This window comes from Papio anubis, unplaced genomic scaffold (genome assembly GCF_008728515.1).
Source record: "Papio anubis isolate 15944 unplaced genomic scaffold, Panubis1.0 scaffold690, whole genome shotgun sequence".
Taxonomy (NCBI): domain Eukaryota; kingdom Metazoa; phylum Chordata; class Mammalia; order Primates; family Cercopithecidae; genus Papio; species Papio anubis.
This window is the reverse complement of record NW_022167121.1, coordinates 3,224-29,286: the sequence shown is the minus strand read 5'-3', so window position 1 is coordinate 29,286 and position 26,063 is coordinate 3,224. Positions and strand designations below refer to the sequence as shown.

At 45.3% G+C, this 26,063-nt stretch overlaps 1 protein-coding gene across 3 annotated transcripts in view; it reads left to right on the top strand.

Annotated features, from left to right (window-relative positions):
• Positions 1 to 25,783, top strand: part of LOC101004811 (tumor necrosis factor receptor superfamily member 10D-like) — a 28,004-nt gene extending 2,221 nt beyond the window's left edge. Inside the window, exons 2-9 of one of the 3 annotated variants that reach the window (XR_004181769.1) lie at positions 7,475 to 7,577; positions 12,309 to 12,422; positions 13,764 to 13,875; positions 14,899 to 15,131; positions 15,707 to 15,738; positions 16,163 to 16,355; positions 23,153 to 23,225; positions 23,396 to 23,713. Coding sequence is in view for 2 of the 3 variants with exons in the window: in XM_031662503.1 (XP_031518363.1) it covers positions 7,475 to 7,577; positions 12,309 to 12,422; positions 13,764 to 13,875; positions 14,899 to 15,131; positions 15,707 to 15,738; positions 16,269 to 16,355; positions 23,153 to 23,225; positions 23,396 to 23,529 (888 nt within the window). In the remaining variant the exon portion in view is untranslated. Of the gene's footprint in view, positions 1 to 7,474; positions 7,578 to 12,308; positions 12,423 to 13,763; positions 13,876 to 14,898; positions 15,132 to 15,706; positions 15,739 to 16,162; positions 16,356 to 23,152; positions 23,226 to 23,395 lie in introns of all 3 variants that reach the window. The other 2 variants (XM_031662503.1, XM_031662504.1) reach the window with 2 other exon arrangements.
• Positions 25,784 to 26,063: the final 280 nt, after the last annotated feature.

Here is a 26,063-nt window from a genome sequence, read left to right as displayed (position 1 = left end):
ACAAATTCATACTAAATTCAAAAAGCGGTAACATTTTCACCTCTCAAAAATAACACAGCTGACTTCTACAGTAGTTTATAGTGAGTGGACCTACCTGAGGCAGCTAGAAGAATGGCTGTGTCAGGACAGTGGCCCTGAAGAGAGAATGTGTGGATGACCAGTGTAGACAAGGCCAGCAACATGAATTTCACAGTTTTGGGAATGTGAACTCTATACATCCCAAAGGAGCCTTTGATCCCTCCATCAGTCTTGCCTTATTAAATGCATTTCAATGCACAATCGCTTTTTAAAATTTTGAAGCTAACACAGATCACATTAGATGTTTTATGGCAGTACATTCAGATTGATCTTCCTTTAAACAAGGGTATTGTATTTTACTGCATGGGTAAGCCACAGGTTAATTCACTGTTGCTGCCTAGGGGAAGTTGGTTAGATCCCATCCTGACTTTGCCTTTGCTAATTCCAACAGCATTATACTAAATACCCTTGTATGTATCATGTGTCCACATATCCATGTGCACCAGCTTATTGGACAATTCCTTACAAGTTGAATTCTACTTCTCCTTCTGCGGGATAAATCACTTCAGAAGTTTCTTTAAATGTTCACGAATTTTCCTCCAAAAAACCACTGAACCCAGCTTACGGTCACACCTAGTCCACAAATGTGCCTGTGCCCCTACACCCTTGCTACACTTAGCTTTCATTCGTTGCTAGTGTAGGAGGTAAAACGTGATTCATCACATTGTTATGCATTTTCACTCCTTCATGGTATTAGGAATTTTCAAGGATACAGGAGTTTTTGGTACTGGGAGTAGATGATCGGGGGATCCAGATGAGACAGCAGGGGAAGGCAGCAGGGAAGACCAAATTCCCAGCTGTGCACTTGGAAAACCGTGGTCAGCTGGGGCCAGTCCCTGCCAGCTGCCATGCCTCTGACTGGAGATAAGGTCTCCATCCTCAGGCTGTCAGGAGGACATCAGATGAGCCTGGAGCTGAGCTCAGTTCCTGACCTGAGGTCCTGGCTCTGTTAATGTTGGGCTGGTCCAATCTCTGTGTCAGGTCCTTCCACGCCATCCCTCTCTTCATCAAAGGAGGAAGTGACAAGTTCCAACAGCTCAGAATCTCAGACTCTGAGGCTCTCAAGGACTCCTGAGATTGGAGACTGGGATCACCTGGGCCCTGCTGTGCTTCCCCTCCAGCTCTGTGACACTGGTGAGGCCCCAGCTCATGCCAGTAAAGTGAAGAGGAGATAAAGATCTTCAACAGCCCTGTGTAAACCTCAGAGGGCTGTGTTAGCAGGTGTGGGAGGACAAATCACATCCTCAGGGCTGGTGTCAGTCACTCAGGACTCTGGATCCCCAGGGCATATGTCCTCCACCCAGCAGAGGCTGCACCTGCTCCTACCTGCACCTCAGTACCGGCTCCCTGAGCTTAGGACGGAAGCTTTTGAAGACTGGAGTGGAGCGCCATGCAGAGGGGCCATCGAGGAACAGAGGAGCTAGACCTCAAGTGAGGATAGCGATGGCACTGCAGGGCCACAGCCTGGTTTACCTGCCACGCTTCCAGTTGTCCTTCTGGTGGGCGCCCGGCCCGGGTTGGAGTTCGAAGAGTGAGCAGGAAAGGTCTCCATCCAGGTGGCTGCAGAGGCTGCTCATTCAGCCCCTACTGAGAGGCCACGGTCCCGGTTCCGGTCCTCTGTCCTGTATCCGGGAGTGGCGGGGCAGCGAGGCTCTAACTTCCAGGTTGGGGATGGGGACAGTGGGGGCAGTGCCATGCCCTCAGCCTGTGCTGTTGGGCAGCTGGTGTCCTGCTCCCAGCCAGCAACTGCACATCTTCAGGTAGTGGATTTTCCTAACAACCCGGGGAGATGAGGGTGGATCGTTTTCCCTGTCTTACAAGTGGCAAAATGAGATTCAGGAGCAATGTCTCCAGCAGTTTTGGCCTCACCTTGTGTATAATGGCAGCCATATTTGGGCCTCTGCAGGGCTAGAGTTCTTTGAGCAGCTGCTTCTCTGATCTCTGTCCTGCACTTGGCCTCTGGGAGCTCCTATGGGTCCTCAGCAGAGTCCACATGGCTCTTTGGGGTACCCTCTCTGTGCCATAGCCTGGAGCCTGTCCTTAGGCGGTGAGCCAAGGCCGCCACTGCATTCACCTCATGGGCTTGGGGGGAAAGTGATTCACCCAGGAAATAGACAGTGAACTCTTTATTGTCTTTGGAGTCTGCTGGAGCCAGGGAGGACAGACGAACCCCATGTGAATCCTGCTCCCTGGAGCCCACGGTGTGGTGGGTGAAGTGACACCAGGAATCATATAACTAATAGGAGGTAGCATGAGGGAGGCATGAGATCTCACCACCTTTGCCTCCCCCTCCTCCAGAGAGGCTGTACAGGAAGGAGGCTGTGCTGGTGCAAGGCCATAGGATATGATATTTTTGGCCTGGAGGATGATGTCTGGTTACTGTCACCATTGAGAATCATGGAGGGAAGCTAAGCTCCCCTTGACAGGATTTTTATTTTGGCTGAGTCTGAGAATTCAGTTGACATGAGACAGGTACACAGGAGGAAAGCACATACTACTTTCTTTTTGAGATGCAGTCTTGCTCTGTCGCCCATGCTGGAGTGCAGTGGTGCAATCTCAGATCACTGCAACCTCTGCCTCCCAGATTCAAGCCATTCTCCTGCTTCAGCCTCCTGAGTAGCTGGGATTACAGGTGCCCTCCCTCACGCCCAGGTAATCTTTGTATTTTTAGTAGAGATGCGGTTTTACTGTGTTGGCCAGGCTGGTCTCGAACTCGAGCTCAGGTGATGCGCCCGCCTTGGCCTCTCAAAATGTTGTGATTACAGGCATGAGCCACCACGCCCGGTCAACACACACATTTATTTAATGCAAGTTTTACCTGGCACAGAAGAAGCAATGAGAGTCAGTTATATACTGAATTAGACCAAGTAACTTGTGAAGAAGCAAGTAAATGTGTGGAGGCTAAAAAGATGAGTGGTTCTATTCTAACAAGGTCTGCAGAGTATTCTCTTGGGCTCCCACTTCTCATCCTTAAGAATAAGGAGATTGTCCTATGTTTCCCTGGGGACTTTCATCTCCTGCTTTTAGGAAACACAAAAGAGGTCAAAATGATCTTCTTGCAGCTGCTGTTTTTCAATAGCCTTTAATTAATAATAGTCAATGGGCCAGGGTGGTGGGCAGGTGCTATGGCTCACATCTGTAGTCCTGCCAAGGTGGTTGGATCACTTGAGCCCAGGAGTTCAAGACCAGCCCAGGAAACATAGCAAAATGCTGTCTCAAAAAAAAAAAACCAAAAACCAAAATAAAACAAAAACAAAAAACCAAAAAACCACACACACACAGAAAATCATGTCGTGTGAAGGAACCCAAGCAGAATGCATACCATCTGATTCCTCATCATATTAAAATGCAACCAATGTATTGTGACAAAAAGCAGAAGCATTGCTGGGGACATAGGAGCAAAGCGGAAGAGAGGATTACACTGAAATATGAAGAAACACTGCAGGACTGTAGACATGTCGTCTTATTGTGGCGGTAGTTCCAGTGTATACATACATCTCAATCTACCAAACTACATGCTTCAAAAATGTACACTTTGTTTCATATCCATTATACCTCAATAAATCTATTTTTAAAAAACCTTCAATAGAATATGAACGCTTGAGTGTATACTGTATTCCCTATAGCACTTGCACATAGATCATGGAAATATGTTGCATAAAAAGTCAGTACCCAATTAAAATGGAATTCTAAAAGGTAATTAACATTAAAATGTGCAGGGGAAAAAGGAGTAAAAACATTAGACTAGACAATCATAGTTTAAATGGTAAACTTATAGGTCTATTTCGATATCAATTATTGCACTAACTGTAAATCCACTGGGTACTACAGTTCAAAGGTAGAAAGGGTTTGAAGGGCTGAAAAAAATAAGACTTAGCTGTAACTTGTCTATACGAGATGGGACTTAAAAGGAAGACACAGATGCTGTCTGTTGAAAGCAAATAGGTGGAAAAAGATACACCATGCAGAGTGTAAGGCCAAGAAAACTGCTGTGGCTATCTCAGTATCAGATGAACTTGATTTTGTTAGCGGTGGACGAGATCCGAGTTACCCTACGTTGAAGGCAGCGAATCTGTACCAGTCCACAGCAACTTGAACTCTTCGCCTCCTGAGAAGAAAGAATTGGACTGAGGGACATAAGGCAGAAGGACAGACGGAGGCAAGTTTCAGAGCAGGAGTGGAAATTCATTAAAAAGCTTTAACAGGAAGGAAAAGAAGAAATTGAAAGAAAAGAAGGAAAGTACAACTTGGAAGATGGCCGAGCAGGTGACTTGAGAAACTAAGTGCACAGCCGGCCCGCCTGAGTCGGGGTTTTATAGGTTGGCATGCTTACAGAATCTTGCCTTACTTCTCCCTATTCCTGAAATCTCATTGGGAAGCTGCTGATCAGTTTCAGGTGTTTTCTATGTATTAGGAGACTGCCTTTTACTGGCATCGGCTTTAACCAGTTATTACTTTAGAGATACAGTTATCAACCACCTGATGGTCGCCCAACACTGCTGGTGTCAGAAGCGGGGAACCCTCTCCTGCCCTGCTCATACCTGACTAGCTACCTACTGTAACAATTTTAGGACACAGAATATTATGGGAGATCAAAAGGGACCTTTGTAGTTAAAAAGGTTAATTCTTCAAGGAGTGTAATAATAATCACAAATTATATATGCCTAGTAATACAGCTTCAAAACACATGATGCAAAAACAGAATTAAAAAGAGATTAAATCAGCTGTTTCTCTGCACTTGGTAGCACGATCAGATGAAAACGCCAGTAAAGTGGCAGGCGACCTGCACACTGTGAACCACCTTGATTTAACTGACATTTAAAGAGCAGGAGTGGAACATCCACTGAACACTCATTCCTTTCTATGCTCATGATACTTTCACCAAGATAGATGGGTTCTGGGCTATAAAACACACGATATGATCTCCACACTTAAGGAAATGAAACTGGAAATCAGTAACAGTATTCATAGAGAATTCTAAAATTTGGTTATTGAACAGCACATTTCTAAAAAAATCTGTGGTTCAGAGAAGAATTCAAAAGGTAAAATATTTCAAAATAAATAATAATAACAATATAACATCAAAACTGATTGGAAATCGCTAACAGTGCTCGGGGTGAAATAATACAGCTTTCAATGTTTCTGTTAAAGAATTGGGGGTTGGGGAGATGGGGAGTTACTACCGAAGGGTATGCAGTTCCTTTGTGGAGTGATAAAAATATTCTAAGATTGATTATAGCGATGATTGCATAGCTATGAGTATATTAAAAACTACTGAAATGTAGATGTTAAATGGGTGAATTATATGAATCATCATAATTACTAATTATATGAATTGTGTCTCATTAAAGCTGTCAAAAAAAGAAAAAATTGTGAAATGTATGGCCTGAAGATCTACATTAATCAATCATACAATATAAGCATAAATTTAAACCAAACAAAGTAACAAGGAGGAACATAAATCAAGGAAATAGAATACAGACCACAAAAAGAACTGACAAAACGGACTGTGTATGGTGGCTTGCGCCTGTAATCCCAGTACTTTGGGAGGCCCAGGCAGGCAGAACGCTTGAGCTCAGGAGTTGGACCAGCCTGGGCAACGTGGTGAAACCCCAGCTGTACAAAATACACAAATATTCGCCAGGCATTGGGGCACACTCCTGTCTGTGGTCCCTGTCACCTGGGGACTGAGGTCGAAGGACCACTTGAGCCTGGGAGGCAGAGGCTGTAGTGAGCAGAGATTACGCCACTGCACTCCAACCTGGATGACAGAGGGAGACCCCGTCTCCAAAAAAAAAAAAAAGAATTGACAAAATGCAAAGTTGGTCTTCAAATGGAGTAAGAGTGTGAGAGCAGAGAAAGGAGACAGAGACATCGCCTGAACCTAGAGGGACTGTAGCCCGAGAAGGAAGGATTTGGGAAACATGCGTTAGCTTCACCGTCACCAACTACTAGACAGGCTTTGATGTGGAAGAAAGCTACATTTTGTCTCGTTTAGATCCAGGCAGTTGAACAGAGTCCAACAGAAGTAGCTTTTATTGTAACCGTTTTGTTTTTGCTCAGGAGCAAAATTATATTACATTTAATTAAAGTTTGTAATTAAGTTGATTTTGTACTTTAAAACACTCCCAACTTTAAGAAAAGTTACAAAAACTATGCAAAAAATTTGAAAAATAGCTGTTGGCATGATGAAAACTATTATTGAATTGTTTAGTGCGTACTTTCTACAAACAAGGAAATTAACATCAACACGTTACCACTATCTAATAAGCAGACTCTATTCTGATTCTCCAGTTGTCTTCTCGTTGTCATTTATAACACAGAGATCATGGCCGGAATCCCTGAATTGCTGTTTCATCTTTTTGTGTCCCTCTTTGATATTTAGTGGGAACCACAGATTGTCAAAGTCCTTTGTAAAGCAGAAATTACTTAATGTTTGATGCTATATCCTGACTTTCTTTAAGGTTATATTATAACCCTCATTTGTAAAACTGTGTATCTTTATGTGTGTGTTTGTGTGTGTGTGTGAGAGAGAGAGAGAGAAAGAGAGACAGAATTCACCCACTAGTAAATTAAACACTTGATCAAACTAAATATATTAGATGCTATTTCTGCTTGAAGGGCTCATGTGTTTTTTGTATTCTTTTTTTTTTTTTTTTTTTTGAGACGGAGTCTCGCTCTGTTGCCCAGGTGCAGTGGCGTGATCTCGGCTTACTGCAAACTCTGCCTCCCGGATTCACACCATTCTCCTGCCTCAGCCTCCCAAGTAGCTGGTACTATAGGCACCCACCACCATGCCCAGCTAATTTTTTGTGTTTTTAGTAGAGACGGGGTTTCACTGTGTTAGCCAGGATGATCTCGATATCCTGACCTCATGATCCGCTCCCCTCGGCCTCCCAAAGTGCTGGGATTATAGGCATGAGAAGCCGCGCCTGCCCTTTTATATTCTTATAAAATCTTTTCTTGCCAACCACAGTGGTGTGTCCCTGTTATCCAAATTACTTTGGAGACTGAGGCAGGAGGACCACTTAAGGCCAGAAGTTCCATGCTGTAGTGGACTATGATCACACCTGTGACTAGCCACTGCATTCTAGTCTGGGCAACATAGCAAGACTCTATAAAAAAAAAAAATAACTCTTCTGCTCACATTTTCTGTGGTAAAGATATTTTATGTTATAATATGAGAAAAGGACACAGATGCGTTTTTCTTTATAGAAAATAGTTGCCCTAACAGGCCAAGGGACAAACACGGATGCAAAAGAATGAAAGTTTGGAGCTGGAAAGAAGTCCAAGCTCTGATGGGTTTTGTCACTTGGGGTGAAGGCAATGTGAGACAGAGCCTGGGAGAGGTGAGGTCTGGAAGCCACTCACGCCCATCTCTGCCTTGTCCCCACAGGTCCAAGTTGACTCTGCCACCATCTCCCGGCAGGACGAAGTTCCCCCGCCGCCAGTGGCCTCACAGCAACAGAGGCGCAGCCTCGAGGAGAAGTGTCCAGCAGGTGCACTTCTATTTTTAAAAATCAGTTTACTTTTAATTGACAGATAAACATTGTATATATTTATGGGGTACACCATGATGTTTTGAAATATGTACACATTGTGGAATGGCTAAATCAAGCTAATTCACATACTTATCATGTATTTGTGGTAAGAACACTTAAAAATCTACTCAGCAATTTTCAGCTGTACGGATACAGAGCCCTGGGATAAGCCCTCTTCGCCCTCCTCATCTGCAGGTTCTGCATTCATGGTTGCAAACAACACAGATCAAAAACGTGGAAAAAATAATGAAAATGATAATACATCAATAAAAGTAGATAAAAAGCAATGCAGTGTAGCACTTGTGTACATAGCATGTTTATTATATTAGGTATTACAAGTAACCTAGAGATGAGTTAAAGCATATATGCCTGAGTTATATGCAATACTATCCTGATTTGTATCAGGGAGTAGAGTATGTGCAGTTTGTTTCACGGAATACATTCCCTGTGAATAGAAGGAAGAACTGTCCAACATTGTTTTAATAACTGTAGTGAGCATGTCGCACAATACATCTCTTGAATTTATTTCCCCCTGTCTCACTGAAATTTTGTATCCTTTTACTAACATCTCTCCAACCCACCATCCAACTGCAGCACTGGTAATCACCATTCTACTCTCTACCTCTATAAGATTAACTTTTAAGATTCCACATATGTGAGATCATAAGGTGTTTGTCTTTCTGTGCCTGGCTTATTTCACTTGGCATAGTATCTCCAGGTTCATCTATGCTGTCAGAAATCACAGAGTTTGCTACTTTGTTAAGGCTGAATGGTAATCCATTATGTCTGTGTACTACATTTTCTGTACCTTTTCATCATCGATGGACACTTAGGTTGATTAAATGTCTTAACCATTGTAAATAATGCTCCAGTGCACATGGGAGGGAAGATATCTCTTCAACATACTGATGTCATTTCTTTTGGATGTCTACCCAATAGTGGGATTGCTAGATCATATAGTTGTTCTATGTTTTGTTTTTTGAGGAACCTCCATACTGTTTTCCATAATGGCTGTACTAATCTCCATTCCCGCCAACAGTGTACCAGCGTTCCTTTTTCTCCCCATCATCATCGACGCTTGTTACCTTTTGTCTTTTTGGTAATAGCCATTCTTACAGGTGTGTAGTGATATTTCACTGTAGTTTTGATTTGCATTTCCCTGATTAGTGATGTTGAGCATTTTTTCATGTATCTGTTGGCCACTTCTATGTCTCCTTTTGAGAAGTGTCTATTCAGGTTCCTTGCCCATGTGTCCATTTTAATTGGATTATTTGATTGCATGCTATTGAGATGTCTGAGTTCCTGTGTATTTCGGATGTTAACCAAAATCTTGGATCTTTTGGATATTGATCTCTCAACCTGTAGGTTGTCTCTTCACTCTGTTCATTGTTTACTTTGTTGTGCAGAATCTTTTTAGTCTAATGTAATCTCATCTATTTTTGCTTTTGTTGCCTGTGCTTTTGGGGTCATAGCCAAGAAATCATTGTGCAGATCAACGTCCTGAAGATTTTTCCCCTGTTTTCTTGGAGTAGTTTTACAGTATCAGGCCTTATGTTTAATCTTTAGTCCATTTTGAGTTAATTTTTACATATGATGTGAGATAAGGGTGTTATTTCATTCTTCTGCATGTCAATAACTTATTTTCTCAACACCATTTATTGAAGAGGCTGTCCTTTCCCCATTTTGTGAAAGCATTGGTCCGTTAAGCATCTATTGTACCTCTGAATCCCAACAAAAGGTAAAACCCTGGCGCTCCAGCAGTTTCTCAGCATGGTTCATACTGGGGGAACCCGGTCCATGGTTGGGATCCATGGATCCCTCTAGTCTCCCATTCCATGGTCTTTACATCTTGAGGGCACCCACATGGTTTGTTCATCTCCTGCAAAAACAGAAACATACCCTCACCCCTACGTTACTAAATCTACTGAAACAGAAGCAAAGGCCCCTTTGGCCCCCTTTTTTTTTTTTTTGCTGAAGCATCTCTAACTCAGCCTCTGCTTCTTTGGTTATTTACCTCAGGGTAAAACTTACCATTGACAATGAGAAGCAGGCCTTTTCTGATTAACAGAAGGCATAGAGAAAGCAAATGGAGGCTTATCCTTCTTGTGCAACAGTATAGCTAAAAAGCAATCCTTAAAACTTCAATTTGCACTGTACATGTGGATCCACTAGATGCTGTGGTGATGTGTCTTGATGATCTCTTCATATTTAATCTGTTTGGGATTTTTTGGGCTTCATGAATGTCGATGTCCATTCCCATCCAGATTTGGGACATTTTCTTTAATTATTTCTTTAATTACACTTTCTGTTCCTTTCTCTTTCTCTGATGCTCCTTGGACCACCATAATGCATGTATTATTTTGCTTCGTGGTAACCATTGGTACTGTTGGCTTTCTTCCCTCTTTTTCATTCTTTATTTTCTTTTTCTTCTTGTGACTTAGTAATTTCAAATGCTCTGTTTTCAAGCTCACTGATTCTTCTGATTAATCAACTCTGCTGTTGACATTCTCTGTGGAATTTTTTAGTTCAGATATTGTGCTGTTTAATTTTAGAATTTCTACTTGGTTCTTTATTATGCTGTCTGTATATATTAAACTACTCATTTTGATAATGTATTGTTTTCTGACATGACTTAGTTGTCCATCTGTATTCTCTAGTAGCTGACTGAGCTTCTTTAAGATGAGTATTTTCAATTCTTTGTCAGGCTGTTGTAAATGTCTGTTTGTTTCAGGTTGGTTACTTGTGCTTCATTTTGTTTCTTTGATGCCATCACAGTTCCCTGATTGCTCAGGAGCCTGTGGCAATGTGTTCGAATGTGCACTTTGATGAATCTGGGATTAACTGCAGTATCTACAGACTGACTTTGTCAGGGAACTCCCTTCACCAGTCGGCCTGTTCACAGATTCTCGACAGGCCATGTGGCGTGTTTCAAGGGTGGTCAGAGCCTGTATCCAGAGAGGTGACCTGAGGCCTGGCTCCATGGGGGCTGAACTGGCACTGGAGTAGGCCTTGTACTTGGGTCTGCAGATATCAGCCAGGTGCTGCGATGGGCCTCATCCTTGGGTCCACAGGCAAGGACCTGGAGCCTGAGTTCATGGGGACTGACCAGGACTAGGGCAGACCTGGAAGCTGAATCTGTGGAGTTGGGTCAGGATTCTGGGTCTGTAGTGCTAGCCCGAAGGCGCAAGCTAAGACTGATATCTTAGCTTATCCTGCCCTTATCTCTCTGTGCTTCTAGACTTCTGTTTCCTACACTTCATGGTTCTTTATTCCATAGGGATACGTTGGATGATTTCTGTCAGTCAGGCACCATGCTAATGGGGATAATTATAAGAGGCCCTGCCCTCATGGAACCTTTTCTCTGGGATAGTATTAAGATACACAGATCAAAATAACAGTCAGAAATTCCTGATAGGAACCATGAAGAATAATTAAGTGATGAGTGAGACGGAGACGAGGTTGGTGGGGCCTCTCGAGGATGGTGATTTTGGCCAGTATCCAAAGTTGGACAGGGATAGTTGTGCAGAGAGCCAGAAATAGTGCTCCTGAGCAGCCTCCCTGGGAATGAGAGCTGCAGGGTGCAGGGGCTGGGGGATACTGAGCAAAGACAGGGCCACCATAGTGAGTGGACAGCAAACAGGTCAGGTGGACCAGCATGGGCAGATCACATGTAGACGAGGTTGGATTTTATTTTGTTATTTTATTTTATTGTTTTTTTAAAAAAAAGTAGACTGGGCATGACGTGGTGGCTCATGCCTGTAATCTCAGCACTTTGGGAGGCCGAGGAGGGTGGATCACCTGAGGTCAGGAGTTTGAGACTAGCCTGGCCAATATGGTGAAACACCATGTCTACTAAGAATACAACAAATTAGCCGGGTGTGGTGGTAGGTGCCTGTAATCCCATCTACTCGGGAGGCTGAGGCAGGAAAATCGCTTGAACCTGGGAGGTGGAGGTTGCAGTCAGCCGAGATCGTGCCCCTGCACTCCAACCTGGGCAACAAGAGTGAAACTCTGTCTCCAAAAATAAATAAATAAAAAAAATATTCCTTTTTTTTTTTTTTCTCCAAGAGATGGAGTCTCTCTGTGTCGCCCAGGCTGGAGTGCAGGGGCACAATCTCGGCTCACTGCAAGCTCTGCCTGCCGGGTTCACGCCATTCTCCTGCCTCAGCCTACCGAATAGCTGAGACTACAGGCGCCACCTGGCCAATTTTTTGTATTTTTAGTAGAGACGGAGTTTCACCGTGTTAGCCAGGATGGTCTCGATCTTCTGACCTCGTGATCTGCCCGCCTCGGCCTCCCAACATGCTGGGATTACAGGCGTGAGCCACCGCGCCTTGCCAAAAAAAGATAAAATATTTCAAATATTTATATTGATTACATATTGAAATGTAGTGTTTTGGATATTTTAGGTTCAAAAGTAGATTGTTTAAATTAACTTGACCTTTCTTTTTACTATTTTAATACGGCTGTCATAGAATTTGAATTTTGCGTGTGGTTTGTATTATATTTCTGTCAGCAGTGCCAGTCCAAGGTATGTAATAGATGCAGAACTGATGACAAGACCAAACCTGGAAGAGTGGATTTCTCCGTCTGGATTCCACTGAGGGTCAAAAGAGAAGTTTTCCAGCCACTGCCAGCCTCTGGGAATTCTGTGGTGACTCATTCATTGGCTTTTCTCTCCTTTCCCAGGATTTCATAGATCAGAACATACTGGAGCCTGTAACCCGTGCACAGAGGGTGTGGATTACACCATTGTTTCCAACAATTTGCCTTCTTGCCTTCTATGTACAGTTTGTAAATCAGGTACAGAATGTGTGAACCCCTTGCCCAGAGGTGGAGTGCATAGTGATGAGGTGGGTGGGAGCTGTAGCTGATGTGAGTCGGGGAACCAAATTCTAGCCCAACTTGGTCTTCATCATGCCCCGTTCCATGATTATGACTGGTTGATTGGGAAAAAAAAAAAAAAAGAAATCTTTTTTTTTTTTTAGACAGAGTTTCGCTCTTGTTGCCGAGGCTTGAGGACAATGGCATGATCTTGGCTCACTGCAACCTCCGCCTCCCAGGTTCAAGCGATTCTCCTACCTCAGCTTCCTGAGTAGCTGGGATTACAGGCATGCGCCACCACGCCTGGCTGATTTTGTTTGTTTGTTTGTTTTGAGACTGTGTCTCGCTCTGTTGCCCAGGCTGGAGTGCAGTGGCGCCATCAGGGCTCACTGCAAGCTCCGCCTCCTGAGTTCACGCCATTTTCCTGCCTCAAGCTCCTGAGTAGCTGGGACTACAGGCGTCCGCCACCACATCCGGCTAATTTTTTTTTGTATTTTTAGTAGAGACGAGGTTTCACTGTGTTAGCCAGGATGGTCTTGATCTCCTGACCTCGTGATCCGCCCGCCTCAGCCTCCCAAAGTGCTGGGATTACAGATGTAAGCCACCATGCCAGGCCAGTTTTTTGTATTTTTAGTGGAGACAGGGTTTCTCCATGTTGACCAGGCTGGTCTCGAACTCCTGACCTCAGGTGATCCACCCACCTCAGCCTCCCAGAGTGCTGTGATTACAGGCGTGAGCCACTGTGCCCAACCAAAATCTTTTCTATAATGCCTGGCAACTGGCTGGGAACTCCTCTGAACTATTGCCTGCAAGGGGGTGGGGGCGTCATTACAGCACAGAGGAGGCCTGGCCCAGTGGACAGGGCTGGGTTCCAGTGGTGGCACGGGTCTGCTCCGGGAGCAGGCTGTTTCCTCCCGGGCTCTGTGCTCCTGGCAGGTGCTCGGGTTCACTCAGCCTTCAGGTTCTCAGGCCCCTTCCTCCTCCCAGTCAAGGCCGGGGCTTTTGGGAAGTCCCCCAAGGGCTCCTCTCCTTGCAGAGTCTCTCAGGTGATGCCCTTGCGCCTCCCTTGCTACTGACCTTGCCATCTAAACAATGCTTTTCTCCTGATCTGATGTAATAAATAATCACGGTCCTTTTGTATTGGTCCTTATGTACAGGGTGGGTGTCCTGTATGAGTCCTGAGTATGCTGGTGCAGAAACCGGCCCTCAGAACTCCTTGGTGAACTGAGTTGAGCTGAGTGGGAGGGGATGGGGTGGTGAGGAAGGGTGGACTGACATGTCAGGGAAACACATTCCCAAAACCTTATGCTCTGTTGTCAGGTCAAACAAATAAAAGCTCCTGCACCACGACCAGAGACACTGTGTGTCAATGTGAAAAAGGAAGCTTCCAGAATGAAAACTCCCCTGAGATGTGCCGGAAGTGCAGCACAGGGTGAGACAGCAGCCAGGGGCTCCCGACAGCTTTCAAGAACCTGAAAAGACCTGAGTCACCGGGTACCTCTGTCTCACCCCTGACCCCATGAGGCATCCCTGAGCCTATGGGATTTCCTGAGCCTGCGGTGGCCCCTCCTGGTCCACCTGCCTGTCCCCACTCCTACCCCCTGCGGCAGTCCCTTCCCATACCCTCCCTAACACGAGTCCCTTTGGCCAGGCTGAATTGTTCACTGGGCACAGGAGGTGACCTTCTAGGTCCCTTGAAACTTTTCAGGGGACCTAGGAAATGTGATTTCCTTTTGAAATCAGAAGAAACACTTGATCCAGCCTGGCTTGTATTTGTCCTTATTCCAAATTGGTTTAAGAAATGTAATGTTTCATATTTTTTATGCAGGCGGGGACCCATGAAGGAAAAAGTGCCTGTAGCTCACAAAAATCATACTAAGGCTGTGGGTGGAGCTCCCTTAAGTTCCCATGAGGACCTGAGCCCACCCCGCCGGCCTCACTCCTGGCCTCTGACTTCTCAATAAGTCTTTCTTTTTCCTATTTGGGTTTTAGGGGCAAAGAGTAACTTGCTCTTCTCTGGCCCTCCACTGTTTGCTGTGATTGGGAGGACCCAGCAGCAGACAGGGTGGGGCGAGGGCTCACTCGTACTGTGGGTTAACTGGAGGAAGGGGCTCAGCTTGTGGCCACAGGGGCTTGTGATCTTCCCCTGGAGTGTGGCTCCTCCTAACGCAGCCTCCCCTGCAGCCCAGGGAAGCTCCGTGTGTGCCCAGCACAGAAGGCTCCTGGAGCTGCAGCTCTGACCCCAGAGCAGGGAGGCCGAGGGGCTGAAGTGCGCATGCTCAGACCCTTCCCCAGCCTCAAGAAGGGAGCATAGGGGGACCCTCTGCAGACACGAGGAGCCTGTCCTTCTGTGACATCTTCTCAAGGACATTGGGCAGGGAGGGTGGCTCCTCTTTCATCTCACCTGGCCAGCTTTCCATCAGGAGTCCCCGTCTCCGTCCCTGTGTGTACCCAGGTGTCCCAGAGGGAGGATCAAGGTCAGTGATTGTACGCCCTGCAGTGCATCAGCTGCCAGTTCCACTGAGAAAACCGCAGCGGCGGAGGAGACAGTGACCACCAGCCTGGGGACTCCTGACCTTTACGGTCTCATAGCCGGCGTCGTTACAGTCTTCATTCTGTTTGCGGCTGCGTTTGTTTACATTTTACTTTGGGAGAAACTCATTTCTTCACTGAAAGGCATCTGCTCAGGTAGGTGCTGGCTGAGGGTGGGGGCGCTGGACACTGTCTGCCCTGCCCCCTCCCACTCCGTTCCCACAGACAGTAATCCCCATCCCTGCCCCTGGTCCAAGTGTCTCCAGCCTGGCTCAATCTTCCTCCTTGTGATCGCCCCATCCCCACATCCCGTGTATCCCCCAGGACCCTGGTCTCATCGCTTCTCTCAGGGCTGGGGGTCCCCTCATCTCCCAGCCAAGTGTAGGAGGGCAGGCCCAGTTCCTCCCACCTTCAGGCCCAGCCAGGCAGGGGGCAGTCGGCTCCTCAACTGGGTGACAAGGGTCAGGATGAGAAGTGGTTGTGGGATTTATTCAGCCTTGGTCAGAGCAGAACATAGAGATTTTCCACGTGTTGGTTTTTACTCTAGTTCCCCTTCTCATCCCCCTTCCTCAGGGTGTCCCCGAATTGCAAGGCCCTATTCCTGTTCCCAGCCCCAGGGCTCCTTGTCCAGTGTCCCTGCCCCAAACCTACCCCTGTGCCCTGCTGTCCTCTGGGAGGGAGGTGCTGTGTGGGCCCCTCCCTGCCTGCTAAGGAGACTCTTTCTCTTCCAGGTGGTGGAGGGGACCCCGAACGTGTGCACAGAGTAAGTTGGTTTCTCCAGAAAGTGGGGGCTTCATGGGTTCAGGAACTGCTTCCCGTCCACTGGCGAGCCCGGGTGGACACACAATTCCTTGTCCTCATAGCTGCCCTGACTCTCTGACGTGGCCTGGGGTATCTGGGCTGACTGTGGGGGACACATGGCCATTTTGAGCAGCACACAGACTGGCGGGCCGTGCTGCAGCCCCGTCCTTCCTGCAGCCTGGGTGACACCATCACTCCACAGCTGGCCCCGTGGGGATGGGGTGCCCACCTGACCCACCTCCGCAGTGGGTCCTGGATGTGCTGAGCCTCAGCTGCCTGGGGTGACCTCATTGGAAGGGATTGGGGATGGCAGGTCCAGCTGCCAACTGGGGACCTTGAAGCTGAGCCCTGGGTGTGGACTTGAGTGGGCTGTTTGCCTTCCCAAGGTCTTTTTCTGGTGTTCACGTCCTTCACGAGTTCATGTCCCTTCACGGGACAGAGGACAATGCCCACAAAGAGACCCTGAGTACCAGATTCTTGCATCCCACCCAGGTCTCTGAGCAGGAAATCGAAGGTCAGGAGCCAGGAGAGCCAACAGGTGTGACTGTACAGTCGCCAGAGGAGCCACAGCGTCTGCTGGTGAGTTGAGCAGGGACTGTGCCATGCCTGGCCTGCTGCCTGCACAGGACTTTGAGGACAGTGGGAGATGGCAGTGCCTCCGCTCTCCTGGCCCAAGGGGACATGAAGCCTTTGGGAGAAGGGACTGCAGGGGACGGAGCAGCTGCACTGAGGTGGTGACTGTGCCAGTCTGCAGGACATCTGCTTCTTATTCCCTGTCCCCAGAGCCTGGATCTCCACAGGCATACAGTGGGTGTCACAGGGTTCTTTGATGACTGGCTAAGGCTGCACAGTCTCCATCGTGTGCTCTTAACAAAACTCAGGGAGCCCCTGCTTGAAACAGCAGAAGTTTTGGATGTACTTCAAAATTCTCACTACACTGCACATACTTCACAGTAAATCTTTGTCCGGATATCTGATCAAGTATGTAAGGAGGCTTCTGGGAGGAAGTAGGATTTCTGAGTCAGTGCGTAGAAGTGCTTTTGTATTACGCAAACACACGTATCTATTCACTTGGATTCACCAGTTTTGATATGACATCGAGTAGGTGTGAAATCTGGACACACATTTTTTTTTTTTTTAAGCTTCAAAAGTTCTTTCCTTCAAGATAAGATGATCCTATCTAATTTCTTATGGACTTTTAAAGAACGATTTGGTTTGTAGCATTCACCAGTGGAATGTAGGTGCCATTTCTTTTGTGATGCTGTGTGAAGTGAGGAACTCTCTGAACTGTTCTGAGTCACTGTCTCCTTCCTCCTCGCCTGTTTAAGAAGTGATTCTCCTCTTGTTCTCTGCTTTTGGCTCCTCTTTGATCATTTGTCAAATGCTTTTCTGGACAAGGATCACTTTCCACCCGTTTTCTTCCTTTCCTATAGCTACACCCCATGTTTTTTTTTTTAATGAAGTATAAAAAGGGAAGAAAACAAACAAAAAATGTCAGCAATTACTCCATGCTGCTGAACCGCATTGCACCTTTATTTTGTAATTTGTAGAGATCTGATCTTGCTATGTTGCCCAGGCTGGTCTCAAACTCCTGGCCTCAAGTCATCCTCTCACCTTGGCCTCCCAAAATGGTGGGATTACAGGCATAAGCCACTGCACCTGACCACGTTGCATATTTTTTGAAAGTGGTAAATGCAGAGCCACACGTCTGCCACACTACAGGAAGGTTCTCAGTCATAGTGGTAGTCCCCCAACACTTCCTCCAGCCCCAGCCCTTCTTAATTCCAGGTAAATGCAATAGAGAATATCTTAGGTTCTTTTGTGAGGCCTTTTATGCATATGCCACGTATATTCATACAAGCATATGTACATTTTGTTTTATTTACATAGGGATTATGTTACATAATACACTGCGAGGGAAACTTGTTTTCATTTTTTTCTTTTTCCCTTTTCAAATTTATTTAGATTCAGGGGTACTTAAGTAACGAAATACCTGGTTATATTGTTTTGATGCTGAAATTCAGTATGAATGATTTTATCCAGGTTGTGGGCATAGTATCCAACAGTTAGTTTTTCAGCCCTTCCTCCTCTCCCTCCCTCCCTGCCCTGGTAGTCGCCAGTGTCTATTGTTGCCGACTTTATGTTCGTAAGTACCTGATGTTTAGCTCCCACTTATAAGTGAGAACATGCGGTATTTGGTTTTGCGTTCCTACGTTAAATCACTTAGGATGATGGCTTCCAGCTTCATCCATGTGGCTGTAAACAATATGATTTCATTCTTTTTTATGGCTGTGTAGTATCCCATGGTGTATGTATACCACATTTTCTTCATCCAATCCACTGTTGATGGGAAGCTAGGTTGATTCCATGTCACTGCTATTATGGATAGTGGTGTTTTTTGGTAGAATGATTTGTTTTCCTTTTTTTTTTTTTTTTTTTGAGATGGAGTCTCGCTCTGTCACCCAGGCTGGAGTGCAGTGGTACGATCTCGGCTCACTGCAACCTCCGTCCCTCCAGGTTTAAGCAATTCTGTGCCTAAGCCTCCAGAGTAGCTGGGATCACAGGCACGTGCCCCTGTGCCCAGCTATTTTTTTGTATTTTTAGTACAGACGGGGTTTCACCATCTTGGCCAGGCTTGTCTTGAACTCCTGACCTCGTGATCCACCCGCCTCGGCCTGGCAAAGTGCTGGGATTACAGGTGTGAGCCACCGCGCCTGGCAGATTTGTTTTCTATATGTACCCAGTAGTGGGTTTGCTGTGTTAAATAGTAGTTGTTTTAAAATTATTTGAGAAATCTCCAAGCTCCCTTCCATAGTGGCTGAACTAATTTACATTCCCACCAAAAGTATATAAATGATCCTTTTTCTTCATAGTCTCGCCAGCATTTATTGTTGCTGGCTTTATTTTTCTTTCTTTCTTTCTTTCTTTTTTTTTTTTATTGAGACGGAGTCTCGCTCTGTCACCCAGGGTGGAGTGCAGTAGCGCTATCTCGGCTCACTGCAAGCTCTGTCTCCCGGGTTCATGCCATTCTCCTGCCTCAGCTTCCCAAGTAGCTGGGACTACAGGCACCCGCCACCATGCCCAGATAATTTTTTGTACTTTTTGTAGAGACGAGGTTTCACTGTGTTAGCCAGGATGGTCTCGATCTCCTAACTTCGTGATCTGCCCGCCTCGGTGTCACAAAGTGCTGGGATTACGGGTGTGAGCCACCGCGCCCAGCCTGTTACTGGCTTTTTAATAATCGCCATTCTGACTGTATGAGATGGTATCTCATTGTACTTTTGATTTGCATTTCTCATGGTTCATGATGATGAGCATTTTTTCATATGTTTTTGGCCACTTATATGTCTCCTTTTGAGACATGCCTGTTTATGTCTTTTGCCTATTTTTAATGGGGTTGTTTTCTGTGTGTTCATTTAAGTTGTATATAACTCCTGAATATTAGACCTTTGTCAGATGCATAGTTTGCAGATACTTGCTCCCATTCTGTAGGTTGTCTGTTACTCTGTCGATACTTTTTTTTTTTTTTTTTTTTTTGAGATGAACTCTCGCTCTGTCACCTCGGCTGGAGTTCAGTGGCATGATCTCAGCTCACTGCAACCTCCACCTCCCAGGTTCAAGTGATTCTCCTGCCTCAGCTCCCAGTTAGCTGGGATTGCAGGTACACACACCACCATGCCCAGCTAATTTTTGTATTTCTGGTAGAGGTTTTGTCTTGTTGGTCAGGCTGGTCTTGAACTCCTAACCTCAGGTGATCTGCCTGCCTCGTCCTCTCAGTGCTGGGATTACAGGTGTGAGCCCCCACGCCTGGCCTGTTGATAGTTTCTTCTGCTGTGCAGAAGGTCTTTGGTTCAATTAGATGCCACTTGACAATTTTTGTTTTTATTGCATTGCTTTTGAAGACTTAATCATAAATTCTTTGCCATGGCTGATGTCCAGAAGGGTGTTTTCTAGGTTATATTCTAGGATTCTTATAGTTAACCTTTAAACCACGAACTTTGAAGGTAAGCTTTACCTTTAAACCTTTAATGCACCTTGAGTTAATTTGTGTATATGGTGAAAAGTAGGAGTCTAGTTTTCATTCTTCTGCATATGGCTAGCCAAATATCCGAAGCATCTTCTGTTGACTAGGGAGTTGTATTTGTCCATTTTCATACTGCTGTGAAGAAATACCTGAGACTGGGTAATTTATAAAGAAAAAGAGGTTTAATGGACTTACAGTTCCACATGGCTGGGGAGGCCTCACAATCAGGGCCTAAGGTGAAGGATGAGCAAAGGCACATCTTACATGGAGACAGGCAGGAGAGCGTGTGCAGGGGACTGCTCTTTATAAATCCATCAGCTCTTGTCAGTCTTATTCACTATCACAAGAGCAGAACCGGAACAACTCGTCCATATGATTCAGTTACTTCCCACCAGTTCCCTGCCATGATATGTGGGGATTATAGGAGCTACAATTCAAGATGAGATTTGTGACGGAATACAGCCAAACTGTATCAGGAGTCCTTTCCTCGTTGCTTATTTTTGTCCACTTCGTCAAACATTAGATGGCTGTGGTTGTGCAGCTTTAAGTTCTCTATTCTGTTCCATTGGCGATGTGTCTATTTTTGTACCAATATCATGTTGTTTGGGTTATGGTAGCCTTAGAGTGTAGCTTGAAATTGGGTAACATGATGCCTCTAGATTTGTTCATTTATCTTTGGATTGTTTTGACTATTCAGGCTCTTTTATGATTCCATATGAAGGTAAGAATAATTTTTTCCATTTCTGTGGAAAATGACATTGGTAGTTTGATAGGAATAGTATTAAATCTGTAGATTGATTTGGGCAGTATGCCTATTTTAGCCATTTTAATTCTTCCAATCCATGAGCATGGAATGTTTTTCCATTTGTTCACGTTATCTATGATTTCTTTTAGCAGAATTTTGCAATTCTCCTAGACATCTTTCATATCCTTGGGTAGAGGTATTTCTAGGTATTGTGTGTGTGTGTGTGTGTCTGTTGTAAATGGGATTGTGTTCTTGATTTGGTCCTCAGCCTGAACATTATTGGTATATAGACATGCTACTGATTTTTCTTTCTTTTTGAGATAGCGTCTCGCTCTGTTGCCAAGCTGGAGTGCAGTGGTGCGATCTTGGCTCCCTGCAACCTCTGCCTCCCGGGTTCAAGCGATTCTCCGGCCTCAGCCTCCTGAGAGGCTGGGATTATAGGCAGGTGCCACCACGCTCGGCTAATTTTTTTTTTTGAAACAGAGTCTCGCTCTGTCGCCCAGGCTGGAGTGTAGTGGCAGGATCTCAGCTCACTGCAAGCTCCGCCTCCCAGGTTCACACCATTCTCCTGCCTCAGCCTCCTGAGCAGCTGGGACTACAGGTGGACCCTGCCATGCCCAGCTAATTTTTTGTATTTTTAGTAGAGATGGGGTTTCACTGTGTTAGCCCGGATGGTCTCGATCTCCTGACCTTGTGATCCGCCCGCCTTGGCCTCCCAAAGTGCTGGATTACAGGTGTGAGCCGCTGCACCTGGCTACACCCGGCTAATTTTTGTATTCTTTAGTAAAGACAGGGTTTCACCATGTTGGTCATGCTGGTCTTGAACTCCTGACATCGTGATCCACCTGCCTCGCCTCCCAAAGTGCTGGGATTACAGGTGTGAGCCACGGTGCCCTGTGCTACTGATTTTTATACATTGATTTTGTATCCTGAAATTTTGTTGAAGCTGTTTATTAGTTCCAGGAGCCTTTTAGTGGAGTCTTCAGGGTTTTCAAGGTGTAGAATCATATCGTCCATGAAGAGTTTTGACTTCTTCATTTCATATCTGGACGCTTTTCTCTCCTTCTTTTCTCTTTGCCTGAGTGTTCTGCTAGGGACTTCCAGTACTATGTTGAATGGGAGTGGTGAGCGTGAGCATCCTTGTCTCGCTCCAGTTCTCAAGGGGAATGCTTCCAGCTTTTGCCCGTTCAGTATGATGCTGGCTGTGGGTTTGTCATAGATGGCTCTTACCATGGTGACGCATGTTCCAATGGGAACTTCCTAATGTTTTTTAATATCCAAAAGAGCAAACACCTCTTCCATACTTTTTCAAAATGTATCATTTTACCCAGATAAAATTTGCAGTTAAAAGATTTCCTCCATCTTTCCCTCCTGAAAAAACTCAGTGGCATTTTTGTCAATTCTTTGTGGTCAGGGAGCTAATCTAGAAATAATTTCGACTATTTCATATATCTAGTATTTTATAAATATTTATAAAATAGTCAGTATTTCTAGATTCAGTATAATATTTATTCTGTATAATAATATTCAGCATATTTATTCAGAAATAGATATTCAGTATTTCCTTATCAAAGGAGATAACATTTGGTGTGAAGTATTTTATTAACTGAGTTGTGATTTGTGTTCCTCTTCAAATCAATTATTCCTGTTGCTTATGGCTGTTTAGTGTTTCAGATCCAGCATGAGTTGATAGCTTCCCAGTGCAATTCTGTTTGCTAATTGCTGCATCTGCTATGTTTTAATCCTTCTCCAAACATACATTTCTATTTCAGTATTGTAGTTTCATTTCTCCTTAGGGATTTTAAATGACATTGAAAATAGTGATTATTGTGTCTGCCCTCTTCCAAGAGTCTCGCCTCATTTTAATTTTCCATCTTGTTGCCTAGGCCAGACCTTTCAGAACCATGTTCAGCTGTGCTTAGGGAAGGCAGGTGTTTGGGTCCTGATTTGATTTCTGGAGAAGACTCCAGTGTCACCTGAGGAATGGCCACTTGTTTCATATAGAAATTCTCATAATTCCAAGAACGAACCTACTATTCTAAAAGGTTCTGAAAAGACGAATTGGGTGCTTAATTTTAACAATGTCTCCAGTCTATGGAGACTGCTACTATTTAATTACACTATGGATATGGTACAGTATTAATGATCAAAGGTCATTTACAGTCTTGGAATAAATCATTTTGTTAGGTTTTCCTGGGTGCTCTCATATATACTCTTCTGCTGAGACTTCTGCTGGTGAGAATTGTGTAAGGAAGTGATCATTTCCTGTGAGGGTGGGTGGGAGTTGATGAGATGGGGCAGAAGGGGACTTTCTGGGGTGGTGGCAATGTTCTGTGTCTTGATCAGGGGATAATTACCCAGGCGTATACAGTAGTCAAAGTTGGGCAGAACACTTACAAAGTGAGCATTTACTGCATGCCACTTATGTCTCAATGAGTCACCAGCACACAGAGCCCAAGAGCTATGCAGGACCAGAGGTTTGTCTCCATCTCCATGGAGACCCGAGATGGGAAGCGCTGCAGGTCTCTTGCTGGCTGGTGGTCAGGGTCAGTACTGGACTGCAGGACTCCTGACTCTGACCAGAGCATTCCCCACTGTGTGTTACAGGAACAGGCAGAAGCTGAAGGGTGTCAGAGGAGGAGGCTGCTGGTTCCAGTGAATGACGCTGACCCCACTGAGAGTAAGTGTTTTGTGCCTTGAGACAGGGAATAGGGACAGTGTCCTAACTGCTGTCCCTATAGCGAGAGGGCTCTTTTGGAGCATTCACTGCTGGAAGCAGGGGGTCCCATGTCAATCCTGTGCTGATTGTCCTTGGAGCATCGAGACTCTAAATCTCTTCTCTCTTCTCAGTCAACACCTTGCTGGATGCCTCAGCAACACTGGAGGAAGGACATGCAAAGGAAACAATTCAGGACCACATGGTGGACTCCGAGAAGCTCTTTTATGAAGAAGATGACGCAGGCTTTGCTACGTCGTCCCTGTGAAAGCATCTCTTCAGGAAACCAGAGCTTTCCTCGTTTACCTTTTCTTCTAGAAGGGGAGGCAGCCTGGAAGAGACAGTCCAGTACTTGAACCATGCCTCAACTAACTCTGCGATCCAATATGGTGTAGCTTACCAAAGATCCTAGAACTTTGTCAACACACTTGAAGTAATTTTTATGAAATACTGCGTGTGATAAGGAAACTGGGAAATTTGTGTAAGACTCTTGGCAGCATAGAGTTATACGATTGTGTATTAAGGGTCGTTTTCGTCCAAGTGCTCATGCCTGTAATCCCACCACTTTGGGAGGCTGAGGCTGGTGGATCACTTGAGTTTAGGAGTTTGAGACCAGCCTGGTCAACACAGTGAAACTCCGTCTCAATTTAAAAAGAAAAAAAGTAGTTTTAGGATGTCATTCTTTCCAGTTCTTCATCATGCGACAAGTCCTTTTTTTAATTTCTTATATTGCAAGCTCCATCTCTACTGCTATGTGCATTTAATGACATCTAACTATAGATGCCGCACAGCCACAGTGGTTTATCTTACAGTTTTTTCACTTTAGAATGGGATTATCTATCTAGTTATTAGCTGTATTTTCAGTTTAGGATATTTTTGAGTTAATGATGAGATTATCAAGACATAGCCCTATGCTAAGTCATGAGCGTATGGACTTATGAGGGTTCGACTTAGAGTTTTGAGCGTTAAGATGGGATTATTGGGGCTTACCCCCACCTTAATTAGAGAAACATTTGTATTGCTTATTACTGTATGATGTACATCTTTCTATTTTCCGATTTTTGTGTAATGATGTAAGCATGGATGAACTTTAGAAAATACACTTTTTAGGTTATTTACATAGGTTGCCTGGATACAAATCAGCAGTGAAAAATCACTGGAAATATAACTAGTGACGGAGGGAGAAATCCTCCGCCCGTGGGAGGCACTGACTGTGTTCCAGTTCTCCCTCCTACGCCCTGAGACTGGACGAGGGTTTGATGACTGGCAACTTCTCAGGGGGCCAGCCTGTCTTACTTGATTTTAGAGGTATATAGCCGTATTTATTTATAAATAAATATTTATTTATATTTATTTATAAATCGATGTTGACATATGCCCAGGATTTTGAAGAGCATGGTATCTTTGGGAAGCCATGTGTCTGGTTTGTCCTGCTGGGACCGTCATGGAACTGCATCTTCCTACGTGTCCACCGCAGATGAGGACAGTGAGAATTAAGTTAGATCTGAGACTGTGAAGAGCTTCTCTTTCAAGCACCATTACCGTTGAATATTAGTGAATCTTGGGCCTCCTTTGGACTCAGGGCAGAGCAGGTGTTTATCTGCCCCGGGATCTGCCATGGCATCAGGAGGGAGGAGTGGATGGTGCTTGGGAATGGTGTGAAATGTTTGCTGACTCAGGAGTGGATGGGCCCCTCTCCCTGGTGGTCTGTGACCCTGAGTCCCTGGGCTGCATTTTAGGGTACAGATTCCCTATTTGAGTCGCTTGGCTTCTCTGTAAGCATCTGACTCATCTCAGAAATATCAATTCTTAAACACTACGACAACGAAACCTAAAATGGGTGACACATTTGTCCTTGTGTCACGTTCCATTATTTTATTTAAGAACCTCAGTAATCATTGTAGCCTCTTTCCAGCAAACCCTTCTCCACAGCAGTCCAGTCGTGGTAGGATAAATTACAGATGTAGTCATTCTAGCAGTTTCAGTCTTTTCCATCTCAAGGCATTGTGTGTTTTGTTCCGGGACTGGTTTGGTGGGACAAAGTTAGAATTGCCTGAAGATCGCACATTCAGAGTGTTGTGTCCGTGGAGTTTTAGGAGGGGGTGGCCTTTCTGGTCTGCGCACTTCCATCCTCTCCCACTTCCATCTGGCGTCCCACACGTTGTCCCCTGCACTTCTGAAAGGCACAGGGTGCTGCTGCCTCCTGGTCTTTGCCTTTGCTGGGCCTTCGGTGCAGGACACTCAGCCTCAAAGCTCAGAGTGAGCCAGTCCGGACCCAGCTCCCTTGTCCCTTCCTTAGAGGCCTTCCTTGAAGATGCATCTGGCCTATCAGCCTTATCAGTGTTTAAGCTTATTCCTTTAAAGTAAGCTTCCTGAGAACGTGAAATTGTTGGGGTTTTTTGGTGTTGGTTGGTTTGTTTAGGTTTTGCTTTATACCCAGGCCAAATAACATATAACACCTGGTTATGTATGAAATGCTTATATGTTTATGATCAAAATAAATGTGAAACCTCATAGAAAAAGAGGTGTGGTGTTCATTTATTTCCATCCTCCCCTCCTCCTGTGACACAGCTCTGATTGACAGGAGGCCAGGGCTTCCTTCCTGCTGGGACTCCTTACTTGTCCCCTCTCTGCCTTTGGTGTGTCGGGGGAGGTTCCTGCCTATGACTCCCTGGATTTTAAAGGGCCAGGCTCTTGGGCACTGGAATTCACATGCACCTCCTCCCTGTTTCTCTCCTGTCTGCTCCTCCCCCTGGGGAGAGGGACACCAGCCCTTACCTGTATCCCCATCAGTGGACCCAG